We start from the raw sequence: 27507 nt of genomic DNA, 5'->3' as shown, positions 1-27507 counted from the left end.
CCACACCCCCTGCTAACTATATATTCCAACTGCGAGATCACACTACAGTGAGGAAAGGGATGAATTTCTCAAACTGCACTGTATCGCGATTTCTGTACAGTACTTCAAATTCATATCAGGGAATGCACTGTGCATTTTCTGATATGAACTTTCGAACACGGAGATGTTCAGCAACATGGAAAATTGAACATCCATGCTTCATGTTTTCCATCTGCGGAACATCTCCATTCACAATTTTGAAAGTAAACTTATACGTGTGTGTGTGTGTGTGTGTGTGTGTGTGTGTGTGTGTGTGTGTGTGTGTGTGTGTGTGTGTGTGTGTGTGTGTGTGTGTGTGTGTATGTGTGTGTGCGTGTGTGTGTGTTTAGTCTAAAGTATCTCTTCTGTTTAACATTTTAAAGTTGGTGCAGGATATACAATTGCTGGAGAAAGCATTTTACACCCAGTTATAAATTATATAAATATTTAATAATGTCTATACACAGACACGTAGCCTTGAAACTGCTATTGCAGTTAGCCTCCAATAGGTTCTGCACACTAAAACCATGGTCAGCCAGCAGACAGGAAATGGTTGCTACTCTAAAAGATTTCATTCAGGACATAGGATGCACTTGTTTTTTACTGGGCTCTCCCAGTACACTAGTTCAGCCTTTCACAGCATGGAGTATTCAGTGTCATTTACATTATTTTGCCCAGTTTACTCTCTGCCCCTCCTGTCTGGCATTGATCCTTCCACAATGTTTTCCTTCTTGTTGTACTATTTGTGGCTGCATCTCCTACCTTCTCATTTTACCTTATTCTGTGCCATCCTCAATAGCCTGCATTTCTGACAACCTCTGACCAAATCCTCCAATCTTCTTCCTTTTTACCCCCATCACCACTTCTAACCCCATCATGTTTATTGCCTTCCTGCTGCCTCTTGCTCTCTGGGAGTAAACATCCCTCTGTTACCATTTCTAGTTCTCATATTGGCATCATCACCAACCCCTTTATTTCCATTTTGCACATGGGGACAGGATGTAACTTTAGCAGTGACCATCACCTGGAATGAATGTTCACACTGATGGGTGGCTAGATCCATCTATTATTGCCTCTAGTCCTTATATATCCCTTGTTTACCATTCATAATCCTTATATATCCCTCTGTTACCATGTCTAGTCCTCATATATCCCTTTGTTACCATATCTAGTCATCATGTACCCCCTCTGTTACCATGTCTAGTCCTCATGCATCCCTCTGTTACCATGTCTAGTCCTCATTTATCCCTCTGTTACCATGTCTAGTCCTCATGTATCCTTCTGTTACCATGTCTAGTCCTCATGTATCCCTCTGTTACCATGTCTAGTCCTTATGTATCCCTCTGTTACCATGTCTAGTCCTCATGTATCCCTCTGTTACCATGTCTAGTCCTCATGCATCCCTATGTTACCATGTCTAGTCCTCATATATCCCTTTGTTACCATCTCTAGTCCTCATGTATCCCCTCTGTTACCATGTCTAGTCCTCATGTATCCCTCTGTTACCATGTCTAGTCCTCATGCATCCCTATGTTACCATGTCTAGTCCTCATATATCCCTTTGTTACCATCTCTAGTCCTCATGTATCCCCTCTGTTACCAAGTCTAGTCCTCATGTATCCTTATGTTACCATGTCTAGTCCTTTTTTATCCCCTCTGCTACCATATCTAGTTCTCATATATCCCTCTGTTACCATGTCTAGTACTCATGTATCCCTCTGTTACCATGTCTAGTCCTCATGTATCCCTCTGTTACCATGTCTAGTCCTCATGTATCCCCCTGTTACCATGTCTAGTTTTCATGTATCCCTCTGCTACCATGTCTAGTTTTCATGTATCCCTGTTACTGTATCTAGTCCTCATGTATCCCTGTGTTACCATGTCTAGTCCTCATGTATCCCTCTGTTACCATGTCTAGTCTTTATATATCTCTCTGTTACCATGTCAAGTTTTCATGTATCCCTCTGCTACCATGTAATAGTCCTCATGTACCCCTCTGCTGCCATGTCAAGTCCTCATGTATCCCTCTGTTACCATGTCTAGTCCTCATTTATCCCTCTGTTACCATGTCTAGTCCTCATATATCCCTCTGCTACCATGTCTAGTTTTCATGCATCCCTCTGCTGCCATGTCTAGTTTTCATGTATCCCTCTGTTACCATGTAATAGTCATCATGTATGCCTCTGTTACCATGTCTAGTCCTCATATATCCCTCTGCTACCATGTCTAGTTTTCATGTATCCCTCTGTTACCATGTAATAGTCCTCATGTATCCCTCTGTTACCATGTCTAGTCCTCATATATCCCTCTGTTACCATGTCTAGTCCTCATATATCCCCTCTGCTATCATGTCTAGTTCTCATATATCCCTCTGTTACCATGTCTAGTCCTCATGTATCCCCTCTGCTATCATGTCTAGTTCTCATATATCCCTCTGTTACCATGTCTAGTCCTCATGTATCCCTCTGCTACCATGTCTGGTCCTCATGTATCTCTCTGCTACCATGTCTAGTTTTTATGTATCCCTGTTACCATGTCTAGTCCTCATGTATCCTTCTGTTACCATGTCTAGTCCTCATGTATCCCTGTGTTACCATGTCTAGTTTTTATGTATCCCTCTGCTATCATGTCTAGTCCTCATGTATCCTTCTGTTACCATGTCTAATCCTCATGTATCCCTCTGTTACCATGTCCAGTCCTCATATATCCCTTTGTTACCATGTCTAATCCTCATGTATCCCTCTGTTACCATGTCTAGTCCTCATATATCCCTTTGTTACCATCTGTAGTCCTCATGTATCCCTCTGTTACCATGTCTAGTCCTCATGTATCCCTGTGTTACCATGTCTAGTTTTTATGTATCCCTCTGCTATCATGTCTAGTCCTCATGTATCCTTCTGTTACCATGTCTAATCCTCATGTATCCCTCTGTTACCATGTCTAGTCCTCATATATCCCTTTGTTACCATCTGTAGTCCTCATGTATCCCTCTGTTACCATGTCTAGTCCTCATATATCCCTATGTTACCATGTCTAGTCCTCATGTATCCCCTCTGCTATCATGTCTAGTCCTCATGCATCCCTCTGTTATGATCTATAATCCTCATTTTCCTCTGAAGATTCCTCTTTCTCCTGCAGATCCTATACCTTCTGCTACCAGAAAGCACGCTGAGTAAGAAGATGACCCACAAGCTAAGCATCTCACAAATTCCTCTCCCACTTTTTTAACGCAGGTCGTATTTTTTGGATCCCTCACTTTTAGCACTAGGCTATGACTCTCCATCTTATGAGATACCACTGATCTACTCTGCACATGCCTGACAAGAGTAAACATTAGTGGCAAGAGTGAACATTAGTGGCAAGTTTGAGTATAGTTACTGCATAATTTATTTTAAAATGCCTTACTCAGCCTGTTTGATTCACCTTCTGGTTTAGATATTAAGATGTAAGGTATTGTACTGACCTCCTTGTTTTTGGGTAGCATTGGTTCTGACCTGCTTGTTTTTTGGGTAGCATTGGTTCTGACCTGCTTGTTTTTGGGTAGCATTGGTTCTGACCTGCTTGTTTTTGGGTAGCATTGGTTCTGACCTGCTTGTTTTTGGGTAGCATTGGTTCTAGTTCAGGTTTTGTCTGTTATCTTTATTACGTTTCTATGCCTTTAGTAAATATGTTTAGATTCTGCCAATAAGTGTGGGGCATTTCCATCAGCAATGAGCCAAGTACTGTTCATAGGTGCCACTGTCAACTTCTTAAAAGAGCCCATTTCATCCCATGCCCTTTTATGAACTCTTTGTTGTATAGAGCTGTGTTTAATGCACCACAAGTGTCTAATTCAGCTTTTCCTTTCATATAGTACTGGCAGGTTTTACTGTCAGTTTATTAGAAGCAGTGCTGTACATGAAAACTACACATGTATTTTTATGACATCATTGTTACTGCTTTCAAGGTCTTGCCAGTCCCACAAAAATATTAATTATAACTAATAAGCTTTTACAAAGATAAATAATAAATTGCTGAAAAACCTTTACAGAAACAAACATTAATATGCTCAGAAACATTACATTTATCAGCACTTAAATACCTTGTATGCTTTATAAATCAAGTTGACAACAGTGTGATGTTAAAAGATAAGCAGGGCTGTACAAAAACATTTTTAAATCCCTTCTCCCTAGCAGACCTACTCCTTGGTCCTCCTCATGATGTGCGCTTATAAGCCTAGTGCTGTGACACAGGCTGTCCGCCTATTCAACAATATAGCAACATAAAAGAAATCCCTACTGAACTGAAAAGAAAACCCCACCTGTAACCCTTATGTGGACTACCTAGAAGTGCTTCGCTCAGCCACACAGTGTTATAAGCCTAGTGCTGTGACACAGGCTGTCCCCCTATTCAACAATATAGCAACAAAAAAGAAGTCCCTACTGAACTGAAAAGAAAACTCCACCTGTAACCCTTATGTGGACTACCTAGAAGTGCTTCGCTCAGCCACACAGTGTTATAAGCCTAGTGCTGTGACACAGGCTGTCCCCCTATTCAACAATATAGCAACAAAAAAGAAGTCCCTACTGAACTGAAAAGAAAACCCCACTTGTAACCCTTATGTGGACTACCTAGAAGTGCTTTGCTCAGCTTCACAGTGTAGGTGATATCCTACATTTTTACAGGTTTAACTATATAGTAGTGAGTGCTTTAGGTAACCTGTTTGTAAGGGCCAGCACACCTGCGGACCCACCCGAGGCCATCCATTCCCCTCTTTTTTTATTCCTCTCTGCCTTACCTAGCTTAGTGAATTAGTGTAATTCCCCTAAAATTCCACTAGAGGGCAGCAGAACACCAGGCTTTAAAATCTGTATTCTGTAGTTTTAGCTGAACTCTTCCAGCTCTATCAAACACCTACTCCAGCTATCCCTGTTTACAACCTGATATCCCCCCTCCCCCAGAAAGGCAAGGATTTACCTTCTTGTCTTAACAGTAGTTTATCTAGATAGCTCAATCTTTCTGTCTCTTAATTACTCCTGCTTCTGGGCTGTTTACTAAATATCTACTCCCCTATACACCTAGAACTAAGGACACCCTTTACTTTTCTTGTTTGGAAAGTAATTAAAGAAAGTGCCACATACCTACTTAAAGCTGTATAGATCTCAGTCTCACTGAATAACTGATTACCTCTCAGCTTCTCTCAGCTCTACGTACCTCCTTACCTGCACTCTTAATTTTCACTTCCTGCTAAAAGATCAGACCAATCCTTCTAGGCAGCTTGTATTTCCCCTCCCCCTCCTCTGCCCGGTACTTCCATGCCGCCCACCCCCCCTCCCTTCCCTAGTATCTATCCCAAACCTACAAATATAGGTTAGGACTTGTGGCGCCATTTTTAAATCCCTTCTCCCTAGCAGACCTACTCCTTGGTCCTCTGCGTGGTGTGCGGTCCGTAAGTGTGCATTTTTTGTATTTGCTGTGCTATATTGTATGTGTTTTGTTGATTTATAGACTTTCTTTTAGCTGAATAGGCATTATCTACCTATAATCTGTGTTAACTTTACTACGGTAAAAAGCTATGTTACCCAGGTTCTGAGAGTATTCTCCCACGTGGCATGTACTGTGTATTGAGTGTTTATGATGTATTCTATGTAGAAATAGAACTGTTATATTTCTCTGAGTTCATTCTTGTTTGTACAACCAACTGCTCAAACGCTGGTTCTCTTTAACTTAGTTTTACTCGCTGAGGTCTAACCGGTGCGCACCTATCTCATGCTGTGGCAAACAGATAGGTAATACTCAAATTCTATAACAGAAAGAGTTGTCTTCCGTAGCAGTAATATCCAGTCGCTACCTAGAGAGCTGTTTTACCCTAATATACTCGCTTATTTTTCTCCTTTAAATGTGTTTGGTCACAATGTGCTGATATTTTTTTACTCTATCACTCACATGTAACGATGTTTTACTAGTTACGTTTATAGCCCACTTTAAAAAGTGCTCAGGCATAGAGCGCTAATTATTTTATCTCCTGTTTTAGAAACCAGATACTTTTCCCAGGTACAAAGATGTTATTTTTGCTATCCGTCAACTATTTTCTTATTTTCATGACCTGCTTACTGCAACTGGGAAAAAAAATAATCGGACGCTGTATTTACAAGAGGGAAACTTAATATAGCTATTGATAAGCCTACTTACTGGTATTTCTGAGTTGTTTTTAGTCTGTAAATTTACTTAGCTATTAGTCAGTCACCCTAGCCTTTCCTCACCTCATGCAAGGTCCTACTAATGTTAATTTAATCTAGTTATATTGAACCTGCGCAGGCTGATATTGTGTGGCTTATGAATCCAAATACCTAGGTACAGGAAATTACCCTAGAGTCACCTAAATTTCAGTTGTTGTTTATCTAATGTAGTTGCTTTTGTAATCTGTATATGCTGATATTTAATGTTTTTCTGCACTATACTATACAATAATTTTCTCTAGCTAATGAAAGCATTAATTGTTGCTGTGAATGTTGTATTTAACTGTTAATCTGCTGTGTTGTTATCTTCTTTATCTAAGCTCCTAAAGTGAATACTGATTAGTTGAAGAAGGTTGTAGGGGGCTAATGCTTTTTTTTATGTGCCCCACGATATTAGTTTTTTTTTCAAGAATCTATATGATGTTTTTCTGTGTCTAGCCTGCTTTGCGTCTTTACATTCCACTCAGCTACTGACTTGCACTCCTCCCCACCATTTCTCCTCTCAATTTTGCAAAGACTGTAACCTAATTTGCCAATTTTTATTTATTTGTCTCTGTCTCTTTTTCAGCTTATAAGCCTAGTGCTGTGACACAGGCTGTCCCCCTATTCAACAATATAGCAACAAAAAAGAAATCCCTACTGAACTGAAAAGAAAACCCCACCTGTATCCCTTACATGGACTATACAGAAGCGCTTCGCTCAGCCTCACAGTGTAGGTGATATCCTACATTTTTACAGGTTTAACTATATAGTAGTGAGTGCTTTAGGTAACCTATTTGTAAGGGCCAGCACACCTGTGGACCCACCCGAGGCCATCCATTCCCCTCTTTTTTTATTCCTCTCTGCCTTACCTCCTATCTAGCTTAGTGAATTAATGTAATTCCCCTCATAGGCCACTAGAGGGCAGCAGAACACCAGGCTTTAAAATCTGTATTCTGTACTTTTAGCTGAACTCCTCCAGCTCTATCAAACACCTACCTCCAGCTATCCCTGTAGGATCTTTACATTCTGATATCCCCCCTCCCCCAGAAAGGCATAAAACAGGGATTTACCTTCTTGTCTTAACAGTAGTTTATCTAGATAGCACAGTCTTTCTGTCTCTTAATTACTCCTGCTTCTGGGCTCTTTACTAAATACCTACTCCCCTATACACCTAGAACTAAGAACACATTTACATTTCTTGTTTGGAATGTAATTAAAGAAAGTGCCACATACCTACTTAAAGCTGTATAGATCTCAGTCTCACTGAATAACTGATTACCTCTCAGCTTCTCTCAGCTGTAACTCGCTCTGTCTGCCCTGCAGGCTCACTCTGCTCCCCTTACCTACCCCCAATTCCCACCCACCCCAGGGGTCCTAAACTTATACTTCTTTAACCATACCCTCTCACAACCATCCAATCTAATACTTCAACCAATCTATATAATTTAACCACACCCCACCTAGTTTACATTTCCCAAACCTCCTACATCCAGTACCTCTTTCTAAACCTCTTAAGATAATTCACTACCTATCTCTGCTGCCACACAAACAACTTTATAAAACCCTTACTTTTCCTTTGTCTTTCTTACCCAGTTCCCGCTATAGCTATACAAGAAACTCTTTAAAATATGTCCTCAACAACTAAACCTGTCCTAACCAAATTTATATTACTGTTTACTTTCATATTTATTCTCACCTCTGCCTATCTTTTCACCTCCATTAATAAAGCTAATCATGACTAATTCAACTACTCTCCTAAACAAACAGCTAGTCACAACTACACCTTTACCCATTTTCAAATAAATACCACATCCACATCCTGCTACCTGCTAGCCAAGTATCATCGACTTACTCATATTAAATTCAATAACACAACTGTGAAAAAAACTAAAATACCTAACCAGCTTCCTCACCTACCCATTTTCTACCCTAAAAACTCCCACCTTAAAAGATGGTGACATTCACCCTAACCCAGGCCCAACAAACATCCCAACTTTTACAACTCCTTCTACCACACCCCCACCCTAACTACCCAAACTTGTCTATCAAATTCTTTACTTTTAGGTCATCTCAATATCCACAGCATAAATAATAAAATTGCCCATCTCCATGCCCTCCTTGATACTCATTACTGCCCATCTCCATGCCCTCCTTGATACTCATTACTGCCCATCTCCATGCCCTCCTTGATACTCATTACTGCCCATCTCCATGCCCTCCTTGATACTCATTACTGCCCATCTCCATGCCCTCCTTGATACTCATTACTGCCCATCTCCATGCCCTCCTTGATACTCATTACTGCCCATCTCCACGCCCTCCTTGATACTCATTCCTTTCATATCCTCTGCCTCACAGAAACCTGGTTAAAACCTGTAACTAAAGATAATGAAATAATCCCCCCAGGTTACAACATATTGAGACTCAACCACATAAAATGTAGGGGTGGGGTGTAGCACTACTGTATAAATCCACACTACAGATCTCCTCCATATCCTATAACCCACCTTAGGATAGTAAGGCTGAAGTTCTTATCTCCTGACTTCAACTAAACGCTTCCAAAGCTCTATATATTATCTGCATCTACCTACCCCCTCGTAATAATATGTCTACAATAGAAGACATTCTAAGCTGGGTATCAACTTCTTACCCACAAGAAACCATTATACTTGGTGATTTTAATACTGACTGGAAATGTGTAAACACGGATAATCCTTCATTACATATTAATCTTTATGGCTTTAGTCAAACTATTACCACAACCACTAGACTTAAAAAAACCAACAACAAAGAGAGTATCTTAGACTGGATACTCATTAATAAACAACAAATTTACAAGGTAGGAACTCTACCAGATGACTTAAGTGATCTTATGTTAACTTACATTATAAGACAAAATAATGATATCCCGAACACCCCTACTTACAAGATCTCTCGAACCAACAAACATTTTAACCCTGTATTATTCCAAAATGAACTTAATGCCTGTAACTGGTACCCACTAAAAACTCTCCCTCTTGAGGAGGCAGTTAACTATTTCAACTCTAAATTCTTAACTATCCTTGACAAGCATGCTCCTAAATGTTCTATCAGAATGAAGTCCAAACCTGCCCCCTGGCTTTCAAAAGAAACTAGACAACTCATATTGCATAGGAATAAATCTTGGGCCAAGTGGAGAGCATCCAAAAATATCTCAGAGCAACAAACATTTAGTCAGCTAAGGAATACTACTAAAAAAGCCATACTTTCTGACAAAAAAAACTACTACTGTAAACTACAGCAATCTCGCCATAACAATCCACAAAAATTCTGGTCTAGCGTTAATAGACTCCTTCACCCAGGACACTCCAGCACACCACCCCCTCTATGGTTGGAAAACAATACCTCCCTTCAAACTGCAAATGCCTTCAATACCTTCTTCACAGGCACCATAAAATCTCTAGCCTGTCAACTGTCCACAAACAACTGTAGTCCCCAAACCTCTTTACCTAATACTGTCCCAACGTTCCAAATACAACCCATTGCTACCTCATACATCCAAAAACTTATATATAAACTTAAGCTATGTACCCCCTCTGCAGACTAAATACCATCTGAATACCTGCAAAATGCAGCTAAAGCAGTTACTTATCCTGTAGCCATCCTTATAAACAGAACCATAAATGAAGGAACAATCCCAGATATCTGGAAAATCTCCCACATTATCCCTCTACATAAAGGCAGAAACTCCATTGAGTATTCCAACTACAGGCCTGTAGCTCTCTTATCATCCTTAGCTAAAGTTATGGAAAAATGTATTCACCATCAACTAATTAACCATCTAACCCAACATAATATACTAGCTAACTGTTAACATGGCTTCAGGCCATTTCATAGTACCACCACAGCCCTCCTATCTCTCACCGACTCTATCAATAAAAACCGTAATAACAACATCCTCTCATCAGCACTCTTCATTGATCTGTCAAAAGCCTTTGACATGGTCAACCACCCCCTACTCCTAAAAACTATTGAATCACTTGCTCTTGACACCAAGGCTGTTCTCTGGTTTAAGTCCTACCTTAACAATAGGCAACAAGCAGTCTTTTGGGAGAATAAACTTCCCACCTGCCAGTCTCCCTTGGAGTCCCTCAGGGCTCCATTCTCGGTCCACTTCTATTCTCAGTATTCATCAATGACCTTTACTTAGCAATCCCTCAAGCTACATGCATACAATATGCAGATGATTCTATGCTCATATGTTCTGCCAACTCCACAACTGAACTACAATCCCTAATCCAGACAGTATTCAACTCAGTTGAGGCATGGTTCCTAAAATGTTGCCTCCTTTTGAATGCCAAAAAAAACAAGCTCTTACTCTTCACACCTAACAGTAAGTCCCCCCCCCCCATCAATTTCTCAATCAAATTAAATAATGGCACCATTATAACCCCAGACTCTACCACCAAACTATTAGGAGTCTTAATTGACAATAACCTTACATTTGACAATCATATAAATAACACAATAAAAACCGTAAATAGAAAATTGGGCTTCCTATATAGAATAAAACCATTCTTAACACCAACAGCCAGAACTAAATTTGGCCTCTCCCATCTAATCTCCACTCTTCTTTATGCTTTCCCCATATATACCAACCTAAAGAAAAATAATCTCGCTAAACTATCTAACTCCTATAATAATATTGCCAGGTTTGCCACTGGGAACCCATTCAGAACTCACCACTGTCCGAACCTAAAGCAGCTTGACTGGCTCGAACTAAAAACATTCTGGTACTTTCCCAACTTACCATCGTCCACAGGATATTCTACCAACCTAACAACACACCGATACTCTATAACCTTATTACCCCCTATGCAAACCTCAATTCTTTACGCTCTTCCACTAAACTACTGGCTAGCATTACCAAGTCTAATAACTTGACAGGTGACTCCTTGCTGTCTAATACTGCTGGAAAATATTGGAACATGTTGTCATCAGATCTAACAGTACTTCCCCCCTTCCCACTCTTTAAGAAAAGGCTGAAACAGCATCTTAAAACTCACTGGTTATGCCCTTGCTGTTACCCCGACTAACTGTCTGCATTTCTCTTTTGCCATTTTTTTCTATCCTGCCTCCCCTCACCTTTGTATCACTACTTACCCCTGGGTAGCAGTAACTGTCTTAAATTATTGTTGCAAATAGGAGATGAATTAAACTGTGAACATATTGTAAACAACCTCGCATATCTTAATGAAAGAGTATCTTATTCCTTTCAGAGTTTTTGTGTTTCATAATTAGCATACTTCTCTTTAGCTAAGGCTCTCTAATTATTTTTAACAAATTTTGTGTAAATAATTCTTTTGAATATGGTGTTTGCTTAAATAGTATGACTTTGTAACTACTGCTCTCTCATTTTATTTTGTCTTACATTTTTTTTCTCTTATAATTGTGCATTATAAACTTTTAAATGTTACTGTGGAGCTTTTCTCCCCGGGCCTCTGCTGAAAATGGAAATATATCCAGTTGGACTAGCCCAGTTAACAAATGTAAAATAAAAATAAATAAATGTGTGTGGCCTTATTAGAGAGATAGAAAAAGTAGATACAGTCTTTGTTGTCATTCAAGCTACTGCCTTGTCACAGTCACGTGTGAGCACTTGTAACTGTCCCATTTAAACAATACACAATATTTATGTAAAAAAAATGTACAAGCCAATGGGTGTATTTTGGCATGGAATAAAAAGTTGATTCCAGGTGTTTGTATTCAAATACCCTTACATTTTTTGTCTTCTGGAAAAACAGTGTTCTTGACAAATGTATATATTTATTGATACTGTTTACCAGGGAAGTCCAGCTCTGCAGAGGGCCCTTTTTCAGTGGAGGCCCAGGCAGAAAAGCTCCATACACTTAAAGTTAAAGAACAATATGTTGTAAAAACACAGTTCTTACATTCTATGCAAATACTGGCACATATATAAATATTAATAATACACAGGTCTGCAAATACAAATACTGCAATTCCTGTTTATATTTTACTAATTTACCTTTAATTTCTCTATAAACTGGCTAAAACTTCTCTAATAATTAAATCATTGTCATATAACTTGATCTATTCTTAACCAGTGTTTATGTCTAATTTTGTATATTTATTTAAACTGTAGTTTTTTTATAATATTTTTAAAGTCTGCACAATTAGTCTTCTTAAAATGTTTTGTAATACTTTGGAGGTTTTTTCGCTGGGCTTCCACTGAAAATGGGCTCCTACCCTGTTGGACTTTCCCAGTAATCAAATGTCAATAAATAAATAAATAAAGCATGAGATATATATATACACACACGAGTCTACTTCTGATTGTCGAAAACACACTTTCTCGACAACCAAAAGATCAAACCCATTAAAGCGAAAGTGCACTAAATCAAAAGTGCACTTTTGCAAAAGCCAGTCTCCGAAGCACGGTACAGTGGGGATAAAGAAATATATCCTTTTCCACACTGTAGTGCAATCTCAGAGTTAATATATTTAAGTAGAGGGGTGTGGGGGAGGCACAGCCCCCCACATGGGGGGTGGAGGGGGGCTTACCCTTATGCAAAATACTGTTTGCAGTCGGGTTTTTTTGTTTGTTTTTTTTGTCTGTTTCAGAGAACTGGCTTTAATGGGTCTCAATGTTTCTTACTCGAGATTGTGAAATTTTGATTAAGAAACACAGACACATATATATATATATATAAAATAAAAAAACTCTGAAAATTGCACAGTTTATTTATTCTGAAGAAGTTCTTAAATAAATAAAGAATGAAAGCGTGCTCAATTACTGGTTCTACTTGCTGCATTATTTCTGATGATTGTTTTGGAAAGTTATTATTTACGTTCCACAGATGCCTTCAGAAGTTTTTTTATTATTTTGATAATTTTCTTTGTTAGTGTTCTCTCGGTTTTGTTTGTATATATATATATATATATATATATATATATATATATATATATAAAATTGCAACACAACTCGTATTCTTTGCTTTTTTTAATTTTTTTTTCAAATTAAATTGCTTTTAAAAAGAAGGTGCATTCAATGTGAGGGAATAAATCATTGAAAAAGGGACCACAAACCATTTTGCAGGAATTGTAAATCAGAACATTTTTCATTTTTGGTTTGACTGTAACATGCAAAATAGTAAAAATATAAATGAGGAAGAATTTTTCTGTATCTCTGTCGATCTGTTTGTTTGTTTTCATCTGTATGTATGTTTGTTTGTTTGTTTGTTTAATTGTTTCACTTTGTGAATTATCTACCTGAGTTACCGCCCATTTTAGCAGTGGTCCAGTGAGAAAGTTCCATTATACAAAGTATATAATATCTCAGAGTTAAAATTAACAATACTGTGCATAAGTACAAATTTAGACTTGGGTGAACAACTGACAGGAAATAACAATGTTTTATATACATGTCATTTACAGGAAATAATAACAATGTTTTATATACATGTCATTGACAGGAAATAATAACAATGTTTTATATACATGTCATTAATAAAGGTGAACTATCAACAACAATGAAATTAGAATGATGAATTAATAGAAGATGACGTGAAATAAAATAACAGAGGAAATGAATATGAACAAGAGGTGGGTAGGAAACGGTTTGAGAAATAAGGGACGAATATTGTAGGAATGGGAGTCTAAGGAAGTAAGAAAATGGAAGAAGAGGAAAGTTGAAGTCTGCAAAGGGCAGAAGGCAGCAGACAATACAGAATAAGAGGTGTCACATGACAGAGGAGTAAAATAATGTTTGTCGAAATGCAGTTATAATCCAGCAGGAACAAAGTAACAATGAAGGGGCAGCAGTACAATACAGAATAAGAGGTGTCACATGACAGAGGAGTAAAATAATGTTTGTCGAAATGCAGTTATAATCCAGCAGGAACAAAGTAACAATGAAGGGGCAGCAGTACAATACAGAATAAGAGGTGTCACATGACAGAGGAGTAAAATAATGTTTGTCGAAATGCCGTTATAATCCACCAGGAACAAAGTAACAATGAAGGGGCAGCAGTACAATATAGAATAAGAGGTGTCACATGACAGAGGAGTAAAATAATGTTTGTCGAAATGCAGTTATAATCCACCAGGAACAAAGTAACAATGAAGGGGCAGCAGTACAATACAGAATAAGAGGTGTCACGCGACAGAGGAGTAAAATAATGTTTGTCAAAATGCTGTTATAATCCACCAGGAACAAAGTAACAATGAAGGGAAGAAGATTTGGAAGAAATGTGACGAAGTTATGTTGCGCGCAAAAAGGTGTGTGCTGCTTAAACACATTCGTATACAGGTGGCATATAGAAGCCCAACAAATTTCAAGGTTTAGAACTAGATGAAAATGAAAGAGAAGTGAGGGAGAAAGAGACAGGATGGGGCTGTCTGAAAATGAGCAACATGACAAATAAATCATTAAAAGAAAAAGAGGAATATTAAAAGCAAAGCATGTGTAAAAATGTCAACAGCATGAGAAATGACAAAAATAAATAAAGTATTATTGTGGTATTTAAGATGTCTACAGGAAATTTTAAGTGTATTAGAGATTAAATTCATTCACCCTGCAAAAAGGAGGCAATTTAAAATTCTGTAGAAGGGGGGGGTTATCTAGTCATTGTGAAATGCAGAATGCTCAAGTTTGGCTGTACTCATAAAGAAAGGTGTGAACAAGGCAATTAAAATTATTATCATCAGGAATGGGAGAGGAATAGCTCTAGAAATGATTAAGAATAAAAAAATCGACTAATAATGTGCGCATTGACATGAATGAGTAAACGAATGTTATGTCTTTTTGCATTGATAATTCCTTTTATAATCTGGGTAGGAAACTGAGAAATAAAGAGGCAGATGAAAAGGAAGAGGATATTAAGAAAGTATGGGAATAGTTAAACAAGGCAACATAATAATGGGGAAAAGAAACATAAACAAAATGAGAGGCATTATGATAGATGTGATTTTGTATTTTCTATGACATTAGAAGAACAAGAAAAGTACTGAAGTAGCAAAGATTCTCAAGTAAAATGTTAAAAATGTAAAGTCTGAGGCAGATTCCATGGGGAAAACAGATGAAATGTGAAAGGAAAAGGAGTCGAACAACTCTCTTAGAAAACAAATTACAAAGAGTAGCAAGGATAATATTATGGGCAGGTTATCACTCTTCAAGAAAACGGTGAAAATTGGACTTTATAACAGTAACATTTAAAAAACTAAGGAAGAATTTGTAGTAATGCAAAAAATGGCATATGAAGCCAAACTGACAGTAAAGAGGAATAGCAGAGCAGTGTGTTAATCTAGCGGTAAAATATAAAAAGATAGTCGAAAAACAGAATTATATCTTAAGAGTTATTTTTAAGAAATAAGGAAAAATATGCATTTGGAAATTAAGCAATGATTTTCCATTCACAAATACAGTATTCAAATGAAGGTGGAAGGAATCAAACCCTACAAATGAAGGTGGAAGGAATCAAACCCTACAAATGAAGGTGGAAGGAATCAAACCCTACAAATGAAGGTGGAAGGAATCAAACCCTACAAATGAAGGTGGAAGGAATCAAACCCTACAAATGAAGGTGGAAGGAATCAAACCCTACAAGTGAAGGTGGAAGGAATCAAACCCTGCAAGTGAAGGTGGAAGGAATCAAACCCTACAAGTGAAGGTGGAAGGAATCAAACCCTACAAGTGAAGGTGGAAGGAATCAAACCCTACAAATGAAGGTGGAAGGAATCAAACCCTACAAGTGAAGGTGGAAGGAATCAAACCCTACAAATGAAGGTGGAAGGAATCAAACCCTACAAGTGAAGGTGGAAGGAATCAAACCCTACAAATGAAGGTGGAAGGAATCAAACCCTACAAATGAAGGTGGAAGGAATCAAACCCTACAAATGAAGGTGGAAGGAATCAAACCCTACAAATGAAGGTGGAAGGAATCAAACCCTATAAATGAAGGTGGAAGGAATCAAACCCTACAAGTATAGGTGGAAGGAATCAAACCCTACAAGTATAGGTGGAAGGAATCAAACCCTACAAATGAAGGTGGAAGGAATCAAACCCTACAAATGAAGCATCTGAAAAACAGTATAGAGTCATAACCCCCTGCACTGATGGTAGACTTATTTAATTTGTTCCCCACACCAAAAAATATTGATATATTACTATGTTAACACAACAACAGTCCTCTGAATAAGTTTTATAAACAGGAAAAAATTACAGAAAAGATATTTGTACTGTTTATTATTAGCAGTTTCCATTAATGATCAAGAGTTCACTAACATTATTTCCAAGTATTTTTATTCATATTTTATAGCTTAGGTAACACTTTGTCCTGGGCATGTCTGTCTGATGCTGGTAATTTTATTACTTCCAGCATTACACTTTTGCTAATGTTTCTAATATATATATATATATATATATGGGTCTACTTTGATTCACTGAAAACTCATTTCACTGAATCACATTTTACTGAATGTAAGTACTGTTGGGCAAATAAAACGTATATGCCCATTTCCCCACTGTAGTGCAACCCTGGAGTTAGTATATATAGTTAGGGGGGTGTGGGGGGCATAGCCCCCCAACTAATTTTGGTTTTATATTGTTAGCTTTCAGTGAAATGAGATTCATAAATATAAAAGCTAAGTAGGTGGGGGCTATGCCTCCACACACCCCCAACGATATGTGATTCAGTGAAATGAGTTTTGCAGTGAATCAAAGTAGTCTTATATATATATATATATATATATATAGAGAGAGAGAGAGAGATGTATGTGCAAATATGTACTGTATAAATTATTAGGTGTTCTACTTGCTTCCTATTAATATATGCTCTTCAAATAGTAATATTTTGTTAGAATGCCAAACAGTACTGCATTTTATTATTATTGTATTTATTAAAAAGAGCTTTCGGCTTCTCCCGTTAGGGGTCACCACAGCAGATCACTGATCCACAAATTCATTAGCAGTAGAGTTTTTTACAGTGTCGAGTTGCCAGCCCGGCACCCAACCTTCACAGAAGGAACATACACATACACACTCACCTGCTGCATGTGTTTAAAACTCATTTGACCACAGGGAGTATATGTAGACTCCGCACAGAAGGCGCTCCACCTGAGAACCAAACTGGAGGCTCTCTTGCTGTGAGGCGACAATGCTAACCACTGCATCACCATGGCCAACATTACACCTTTTGTGCAATCCTTTCTATAACTAGCATATTACCTTTTATCTGTAGCCCCAAGCTGAGTCTGGAATAGGTCCTGATGGATCAGTGATCTACCCCTGACAACACATTTAAATAACAAAAACATACATAACTAAATAACATCTAATGCACTGTGCCCAGTTCTAGCAACCATAAAGAGAAATGAACATTAGGCTGGTAGAAAATGTGTTGTAACGTAATGGTAAAGGGAAAGGGAGCCTGAGGTAAATTAAAATTGTTAGTCTTCTGTCTGTTTTGAGAACTTTAAGAAAGGTGGACATGGTTTACATTACAGGGTAAGGGTAACATCTGGGAAAGGGGCAGATAAGGAAGTTTGTGACATAATGTGACATGGGTGGTAGCAGAAATAGAGATGACACATGACTGACAAAAAAATTCACAGACAGAGACGAGGTGTCCCTCTGGAAGAAATTTCTTCATGAAATACTAAGAATATAGTTCAATAAAATGACCAACAGAAGACCTAGACAGATAAAAGAGAAAAATAGGTTAAAGGTATAAGAAATGTAACTGTACAGCAGCTAATGCATTGATCTGAGGATACCTTGGGTAGATGTTAGGAAGGGCACGAAATGGGGATGGACTGTCTAGCTGTAAAAGGACTAGTGAAGTGATTTGCAGATACCCGGGGTAGATGTGGGGAAGGACAGGTCTAAGTATGGGAAATATCAATGTACAGTGCATCAGCGAATGAAATGAGTTGTAAGTAATCAAGACAGATATAAAGAAGGACTTGGCAGGACAGGATAGTAGATGTAAGTGAGTTAATAAACTGATTTGTAGATGCCTCAGACAGATGTGCGAAGGGGGGGGGGGTGTTGAAATGTTTACCTGTACAGGAGTTAATGAAATTATGTGCAGATTCCCAGGACAGGTATAAGAGGGACACAGCTAGGATATGGGATGGGGCCCTATATAAGAGTAATTTGTAAACTTTGATGTCTTCTTGCAGGCTCCATCTGTTCCTTCATCAAGAACTCCATATTTTGTAGATATATAATTCTGTGTTAAAGTACATTAATAAAGATTCTTTCTACATATATTACTAAAGCATTAAGATACTGACTGTGTATTCTTGAGGTAACTGAAGAGTTTAAATTAATGTGTTTATGTTATTTCATAACATGAAAATGATTAACATTCAGATTCAACAACTATGCTGCCTGAAAAGAACCCTTCATCTTATACCAGAAAAGTAACCTTACCGGTCTCTGTGTGATTCTCCTGCTCTCTTCTAAGTGAAATTAATGTAAACGTAAAAATTCATCTTTTTTATATCAATTTCTCTTCTGTGAGAGACTCACCACCCTGAACTTGGTTTTGATGGAAGCCCAGTTCTATATTTTCAAAGTTGATGTTTGCAGCTGTTTTTAAACATATATGCATTTCATGGATATTTACTTTTTTTATGTACAGGGACTTGAACGTTTTATTATTGCTTTAATTTGGAAAGGACAAATAAAAATAAAACATCCAGCAGAAGTTTTATGATATTTTAATACCTTAAAAAATTATGAGGGAGATGGACTCAGTTTCACATTCGCAATGAATTTTGGTTTAAATATAATAATAAAACAAGCTTAATCTAACATTATTATAATCATGAAAAAAGTGATATAATAAATCGAGTTCAGTCAGACATCATTGTGACAGTCCTGGAAAAAAGAAACACTTGTACACATGGCCCTACCTCCAGCTGTATGTACTTCTGAAGGCCGAAGTGCTTTGCATACATCCTGAAGTATTGCATGATCTTGGAATGGTGCATGTAAATTGCATAATCATCAGGAACTGGGAAATCGCTGAAACACGACATTTCTTTTGATGTGTTAATGATGAGAGACTTGTAGATACTGGCAGTGTTGAGGTCTGGTGTTTCCTGCAGAAACATATCACATAGAATACAAAGGTAAATAAGAAAAGAAAATTATTTTCCAATTTTGTGAATGATGCCAAGAAAAAAGTCAAAATCTGGAGGAGCACAGGCAAACAGTCTTGTCTTTCTAAGATGCTAAAATTCAAAAACCCACTTTCAGAGAGCCATTCACATCTCAGAAAACTTCCTAAAGTGCAATATGTGAAGTAATTTCATTTTACATCAATGAAATGAAAACTCCAAATAGTATAACTCATAATGGAAGACATCTAAAACTTCATGGAGTCATTCTTATATAGGTGGCTTCTTCAAAGCACAGTGTAGCAGTAAGGCTAAGGTTGTCACATCCAGTGCCGTATCTGGGCTGGAGTGATAGCCCCCTTCCTTCCTACTTGTCTGTATTTAGTGTACCCTTCTTTGCTCTCCTCCTGAACCATTTACACTTACCCTACCCTGTCTTCTTTGAGTACCTTGCTCTAGCCCCAGCTCTTTTCTGCTCTCCTGTGTCCTGTTTCTGACCAGCTGTTTTCATGCTCTCACTCCTGTTTCTCTGCACTTTTACTCTTACATTAGTTCTGACTAGTTGTTTTTACGTTCTCTTTTTATTTTTCAGCTTGGACAGTCACCCATTTTAAAACGGGCTGCCCCTCCATTCTCACTTCTGTATCACAACTACTTTAGACCTTATTCCTTTGGAATCCTGCAAAATCCTCCCTCAAGTCAATGGGGATGGCCTTTCCAAAGCTCATCTAAGTGTAGGTGTTATCCGACAGTTTACTGTATCTCCTGTACTGTCCTTCTGTAATTCTTTTACTGGCTCGCACACTTGCACGGACCTTTTCATTCATGTTTTAGGTATCTAAAGCTAGTACACGTGGTTCCCTTATTTCACCACCAGATGGCAGTGTACCACAAGTAAACTAACCCCTATCATACCTAAAACGGAAATAAATTTATTAAACCAAATGTAAAGAGATATACACTATTTAGCTGATTCATCCCAATCAGGCGCATTGCTTACTAGCTTTATCAGTCCTGTCTACACAGGAACATAATTCCTCCCAAAAGCTTTGTATCCCCTTGTAACTATTTCTCTTTTATCTGTTCAAATAGCTGTATACTCACCTTATACTTATTAGCCCAGTGCTTTTACTGATTGTTTTTTCAGCAATCCTGCCTCTGTTACAGCAGGGCTAGGCCTGCTTCATTTGCCCTCGCTCCGCTCGGGCTCACTCCGCTTGTGCTCACTCTGCTCCCCTACCCTACATCCATTCCCACCCACCCCACTTCAATTACATTTATACTTATCCTTGCCCCACCTCCCCATCCATCCACCAATCCAGCACTTTCTCCACCACACCCCACCCAATTCCACACTCCACTTAACAAGCAGTACACCTAACATCTCCCCTACTTACTCCACCTCCCCACTACTCTATATTACCATATACCCAATAACCTCACTCCCTAGCTCCACCCCTTTTACTTACATCTAGTCCCATCCTCCATACCTACATTACGCCATAACACTCCACCCTTACCCCACTACACTACCTCAAATGTCTTACCCACACTTCACTTACAAATACACTCTACTACCATAAAAACTCCTCACACATTCACCCACTACACTACACTCCCCACTGTAATGTCTGTCTTACTCAACACATTTCTCCTTGCTCTTACTGTCTACATCACTCTCCTTCTAACACGCTCATCACTCCCCCCAACTTACATACCTCCCAAACCCATATCTACTACAGCCACCTACAATGCCACCCCCTCCAGCTACTCTGCAATCTGCTCTACTCTGTATGCCACAGATCTAATTTTACAAAAGAAACTGACTATTCTCTCTCCTTAACACAATCTTCCAAACAATGTTGACCACAACTACTTTATGAAAAAGAAGTTTCAACCTAATACTGTTCCTACTCATCCTAGCATAGCCCTATGTGGTGATATACACCCTATACACCCTATACACCCTAACCCTGGCCCTTCTTCTCCCTCTCAAAATGCCCCAACACCTCTAAATCCCTAAATTTCACCACCATCAACATTCAAAGCATAAAAAATAAAATTCCATCATTTCTATCATAGTCGTATACATTCCCCCAGGCAACAATATTCCTATTCTTGAAAACATTCTTGCATGGACTACTGACAACATTAAAAAATGAAACCATCATCCTGGGTGATGTTAACATTAATTGGTTAGACTACACTATGAACAACCCTTCCTCTAATATTAACCTTCATATCTACACTCAGCTAATCTCAGACATTACTAAACCTGATAAACAGAATAGCATAGGTTCAATCCTGGATTGGATCATGGTTTCTAACCCTAACAAGATTGCCACCTCTGGTACACTCCCAGATAGTATAAGTGACCACTCACCAGCATCCATAATACGCAAACCCTCCACTTTACCAAATATACGCCAATATACACACACCCGAGATTTATCCCATTTCTGTCCAAATACATTTAATGACATCTTGCATAATACTGGCTGGAATCCACCAAGACTTCTCCCACTCAAGGAAGCTGTAGAATTCTTCAATTCCACATTTCTTAGAATCCTAAATAGTCTTGCCCCTCTGTGCCTAAAAAGAGTCAAAACAAAACAAGCTAAATGGCTTGCCAAGTGTACAAAACAAATTATGTCTTCTAGGGACAAAGCCTGGAATACCTAGCTCAAAAACAAAACCCCTTCTTATCTCAACCAATATAAACAACTTTTGAAACCAGGCCAAATGATTAGGACTCAAAAATAAAAAGAATATTTCCAAACCCTCCAAAACCAACATGTACACAACCTCAACAAATTTTGGGGAGCAATCAACTGTCTACTACATCCTGAAACTAACCATAATCCTTGCCCAAACCCTGAAAATACTCCTTCTGAATTAGCCTCGCTCTTTAACTCTTATTTCATTGACACCATTGCCAAACTTACTACCACGTTGCCACCCATCATCACAGAGCCATTAAACTCTACACTAGTACATACACCATCTACCACAATACCCTCTTTCACACTCTCTCCCATACCTACCTCTGCTATTCTAAAGCTTCTTCAGAAACTAAAACCATGCACCAATGTCCCAGATAACCTACCCGTAGAATACGTACAACTATCAGCCTCCTCCATAGCATACCCCATCAGCATTCTTATCAATAGGTCCATTCATGAATCAGTTATTCCTGAAATCTGGAAAAAAGCTTATGTTCTACCACTTCATAAAGGAGGATATAACTCTGACATCTCAAACTTCCGACCTATCACCATTTCTTCCCCCATCTCAAAAATACTTGAAAAGTGCATTCACACCCAGCTCCTTAATCATCTAATTAAACATCAACTCTTTTCCTCCACTCAACATGGCTTTAGGCCAGGACACAGCACCTATAACACCCTCATTTCTTTTCTGGACACAGTAAATAAAGCTCGGGATGCTGGATCCATAGTCTCTGCACTATTTCTTGATCTATCAAAAGCATTCAACACAATCTCCCACACCCTTCTACTTACCAAACTCTCCAACCTTGGCATCTCTCCTCCCATCATTCATTGGTTCTAAAACTATCTCAGTGATAGGCAACAATCTACTATTTGGCAGCGGTCCTCCTCCCCTTTATCAATACTAACACTGGGGTACCAAAGGGTTCTGTACTGGGTCCCCTTCTATTCAGTATATTCATTAATGACTTCCACACTTCTCTTACCTATAGTACTGTTATCCAATACGCAGATGACTCTACTATAATCTGCTCTTCTAAATCTGCCTCTCTATTACAACAACTTACCCAAAAAGCATTCACCTCAACTGAATACTGGATGCCACAAAACCATCTCGCACTTAATCCCAATAAAACTAAACTCTTAATATTTACCGCCAAAAAATCCAGCCAATTTGACAAGTCTGAAGTCTGTCCAATCACAAAGCAGTACTACTATTGATGCCATTCCTAGTACCAAATTGCCCGGTCATCATTGACGGTAACTTAACCTTTGACCTTCATATCTGCAATAACATAAAAAAAAACATCAAAAACTGTGAGCTCTTTACAGGCACAACTACTTCCTCTGCAACTCTGCAAAAAAGACTCTTGCCGTATCATTCCTGCTTCCAACTCTCCTATATGGCTCCCCCATCCTCATCAACATCCATTCCTCTCTAAAACTAAAACTCAACTCATGTTTTAACAAAATGGCCAAATTTGCTACAAATGCTAAATACTCCACCCACCATTGTTCTTCACTACACCAACTAAATTGGCTTGAGCTCCCTCATCATGTCACTTATTCATAACTAACTGCTGCCCATAAACGTATCTACGGCCAGCAGCCTGCCCAACCCTCTCCCACATTCTGACCACATACCATCCTAAACAACTCTTAGGGTCAGAAAACAAAATACTGTTGAACATTGATATACCAAAGTTCTCAGCCAGCCAAATGCTGTATTCTTTTGCTGTTTCCAACCTATAGAATAATCTCCCTGCCTCTCTCATGGCTATCAGCAATCCCATTAACTTAGAAAAAAATCCCTTAAACTGCATCTCTCCTCACACTGGATGTGCACCTGCAGCCCTACTGACAACCCTAAACCTAACTTCTCTCTGAATTTATACTCTGTCACACTCTATGATTAGGCTACCCCATTCCCTCTTTCAAACCAATTGCTTCTGCTGTCACTTTAGCCTTTGTTATCCCCACCTTAGCCTTCTGCCTCCCTCTCTCTTTCCCCTATGCTAATTTTTTCTCTCTACTAACAATCTTACTTACACATTTACACTTTTCATTTTCATAGGCACCTGAGTAGCAAATAATTCTCCTCTGTTTTATCAAATGATTCTCTGTTATTATCACATTATTTTGTGGAATTATTCTTAATTTATATGCCACTACTGTCTTATACACACGGTACTTATTGTGTTAACACTTTATTTGCATGTAAGTATATATGAAGGTTTTCTCCCCGGGCCTCGACTGAAAATGGGCTCTTCCCAGGCCCAGTGAACTTTCCTGGTAAACAAATGCAATTAATTAATTAATTAATTAATAATTTGTATTTATTTATTTGTGTTTGTTTATTTATTTTTCTTACTTTTTAACAAACAGATGCATACACAGGGAATGAGGAAGACAAAGACTCACAGAATCACATGAAGGGACTGTGGATGGTGTATACTTAAAATAAAACTACAGAATGTGGCACCTTTTGTTCTGGTAGATTCTATAGACCACTCTGTTACAAACTTCCATCTTCTCAATTTCTTCTGTTTTATTTCTCATTACTAATGAATACTGCTTCAGAATAAGCATTTTCAGGAAGAAAATGCACTCTAGTGAGCAAACATCTCGCAGGGAGGTTATGGGTTCTAAAAATATACATCGTGGGTTTAACCAGGCAGCTAGGCTGATCTGTGGGGACTCTTTTTAGCTTTGTCAGGGTTACAAAGAACACCTAATGCTGGTATAAGAAGATAAGAACAGATTAATTAATAGAAAGGTAATATAATTATGTGTTCACAGCTATATATATCCTGCCAAATAGCATCTAAGTAATATGAGATTAAAGATTCAGACCAGCAGCTGATACAAATAAGAACATCGATTTACTGTTGCATGAAGGGACTAACAGATCACTTCAGCAGAGAGACATTCTTATGCCTTGGATATACCCAGGAGTCAGAAACTGCCCATACTCTAGGTGGTGCTACTGGTGTTGTATTATGTGGTAGATGATTCCACATGTGGGGACTGTGGCATACAGATATGCAGCCTTAGCTATGACAGAGATGACTTGGGTTTGATTAGCCGCTTGTGCATTGGGAAGGTCTCAGGTAGGGAAGATGGGATTGAGTGGCTGAGACGGGGTCAGCCATCTTAGAGGGAGGTAAGCAGTGTGACCCACTGCACCACTGATCCTCAAACACATGTGTGGACTAATAACTAGTGCAGCTATTGTCTGACTGGGGCTCGTGCCACATGTAATACAAGAAGGCATTCCACATTGCCTCTAGAGGTGATTCAGGTCGTAGCCTACTAAAGGTCCCCAGTAATGTCCCAAGACTCTCACTCCACGTTCCTAAGTATCCTGAAAACTATTAGGGTCCATCCCAACACTCTCATACAAGGTGACTTCAACTACCCCTCCATCAAATGGGAAAATTACTCATGCACCAATACACTGGCCCAACGCATCCTGGAATTCATCAATTCCAATGCCCTGGACCAGCTCATTCTTACCCCCACTAGAGGAAGCAACATCTTTGACCTGGTTATTACTAAAATGGGCAACTGTTGCTCTATACCAATAGTCAATTCCTCTCTGGTTAGATCAGACCACAATCTAATCACCATGGAAATCCACTGCTCACCCACACCCCCCGCAAAGGTAACCACCATAAAAAACTTCTTCAAAGCTGACTTTGGGCTCCTAGAAACAGAGGTGGCTAATTTCACGGCACCCATGTCAATGGAAAATAGATGCATGACTGCCAAATCATACACCAATGCACTGTACGAACACGTACATAAATGCATGGAACTAGCCATACCCAACAGAACCAAGATGCTCTCCTCCAAAAAAAGAAAGCCAATCTGGTGGTCCCCTGCTATTAATAAACTCTACAGCAGTTGGAAGAAACTGTTGCAGAAAAAGATGAAGTCCCAAGACTGGAAAAACTCCCTTATTAGCCTCAACAAAAAGTTGAGATCTCTCATCAAAACCTCTAAAGCCATCTATGAAGGCAGAATTGCAGCAGACACTAAAAACAACCACAAAGCCTTCTATAGTTATATCAAAAATCTCCATGGCAATACACAGGTTTGCTCTGAGTTACTGCACAATGGTACCTCCTGTACTGAGCCAACAGATATTGCCAACATACTGGCTGACAGATTTAGTGCCAACTTTACCCCTCTCTCCCCCCCTAAAGAACCAATCACAATACCAGAGGAATGCCAGGCACCCAGCATTACTGCAGCACAGGTTAAAGCTGCATTGCACAAAGCCAAGAATACAGCTTCCATGGGACCTGACAATATCCTTGGATGTGCTCTACATGAACTACAAAGTGAACTGGCACCACATCTGTATGCCCTGTTCAATCACAGCCTCACCTCAGGCTTTGTCCCTACCGAATGGCGCACTGCTACAGTCATCCCCTCTCCATAAAGGAGGAGTGACTACAGACCCTGGGAATTATTGCCCCATTAGCCTGACATGTCTGATATATAAGGCTATGGAGTGTATCATCAGGGACCTAATTAACAAGGATATACGGAATCTCCAAACTCTAGATCCCACACAATTTGGTTTTGTGAAAGGTAGATCATGCCTGTTCAACCTGGTTGACTTCTTTGAGTCAGTCACCAGAGATGTGGATGAGGCCAAGACAGTTCATACAGCCTACCTTGATCTGGCCAAGGCCTTTGATACCATTCCCCACTCAGGAATTATTGATAAACTCACCAAACTAGACATCAACCCCTATATCACTAGATGGGTTGCAAATTGGCTCACAGATAGAACCCACAGTGTGAAAGTAGTGGACTCCAAGTTAGACTGCCGACCAGTCACAAGTGGAGTCTCACAGGGATCAGTCCTGGCTCCTCTCCTGTTTGGCATCTACTTCTCAGAAGTCCAGGCCAACATGGAGGAACTCTGGCTGACCAAGTTCACAGATGACTACAAGCTGGGAGCCATTATTAACTCCCCAAGTGATGTAGACATCCTACAGAAAGGCCTCACTGAGACCAATGACTGGTGTCAAAACCATGGCCTTAAGCTTAATGCCAAAAAATGTGTCATCATCCCCTTTGGGAAAACTCAGTTTCCACTAATTACCACACTGAGGGAGCCCACTGAACACTGATGGTGTTATAAGAGATCTGGGGATACAGGTTGACAGTAACCTCTCCTTCGACCACCACATTGCCACTGTGGACAGAAAGTCCTTCTATGTGACACATCTCATTACCAAGGGTTTTCATCCAGGAAGAAAGAGGTGATCATCTCTCTCTACTCTTCCCTCATTAGGCCAATCATCTAGTAAAATGCCCCATTTGGCATGTACCTCACCAGATACATGCAATAGCTAGAAAGGCCACAAAAGTATCTCACAAAGAGGATCCTAGGCCTTAAACACATGTCATACATGGCC

At 39.0% G+C, this 27507-nt stretch overlaps 1 protein-coding gene across 1 annotated transcript in view; it reads right to left on the bottom strand.

Annotated features, from left to right (window-relative positions):
* LOC122813116 (flavin-containing monooxygenase 5-like) overlaps positions 1-27507 on the bottom strand; it is a 263343-nt gene that overhangs the window by 178604 nt on the left and 57232 nt on the right. Inside the window, exon 3 of the mRNA XM_044085249.1 lies at positions 19137-19325. Coding sequence (XP_043941184.1) covers positions 19137-19325 — 189 coding nt within the window. The remainder of the gene's footprint in view (positions 1-19136; positions 19326-27507) is intronic.

The sequence above is a fragment of the Protopterus annectens genome, chromosome 10.part0, assembly GCF_019279795.1.
Source record: "Protopterus annectens isolate FY-2018-M chromosome 10.part0, PAN1.0, whole genome shotgun sequence".
NCBI lineage: Eukaryota > Metazoa > Chordata > Ceratodontiformes > Protopteridae > Protopterus > Protopterus annectens.
Note: the sequence above shows the minus strand (reverse complement) of the source record. Positions and strands in the feature narration are given on the sequence as shown.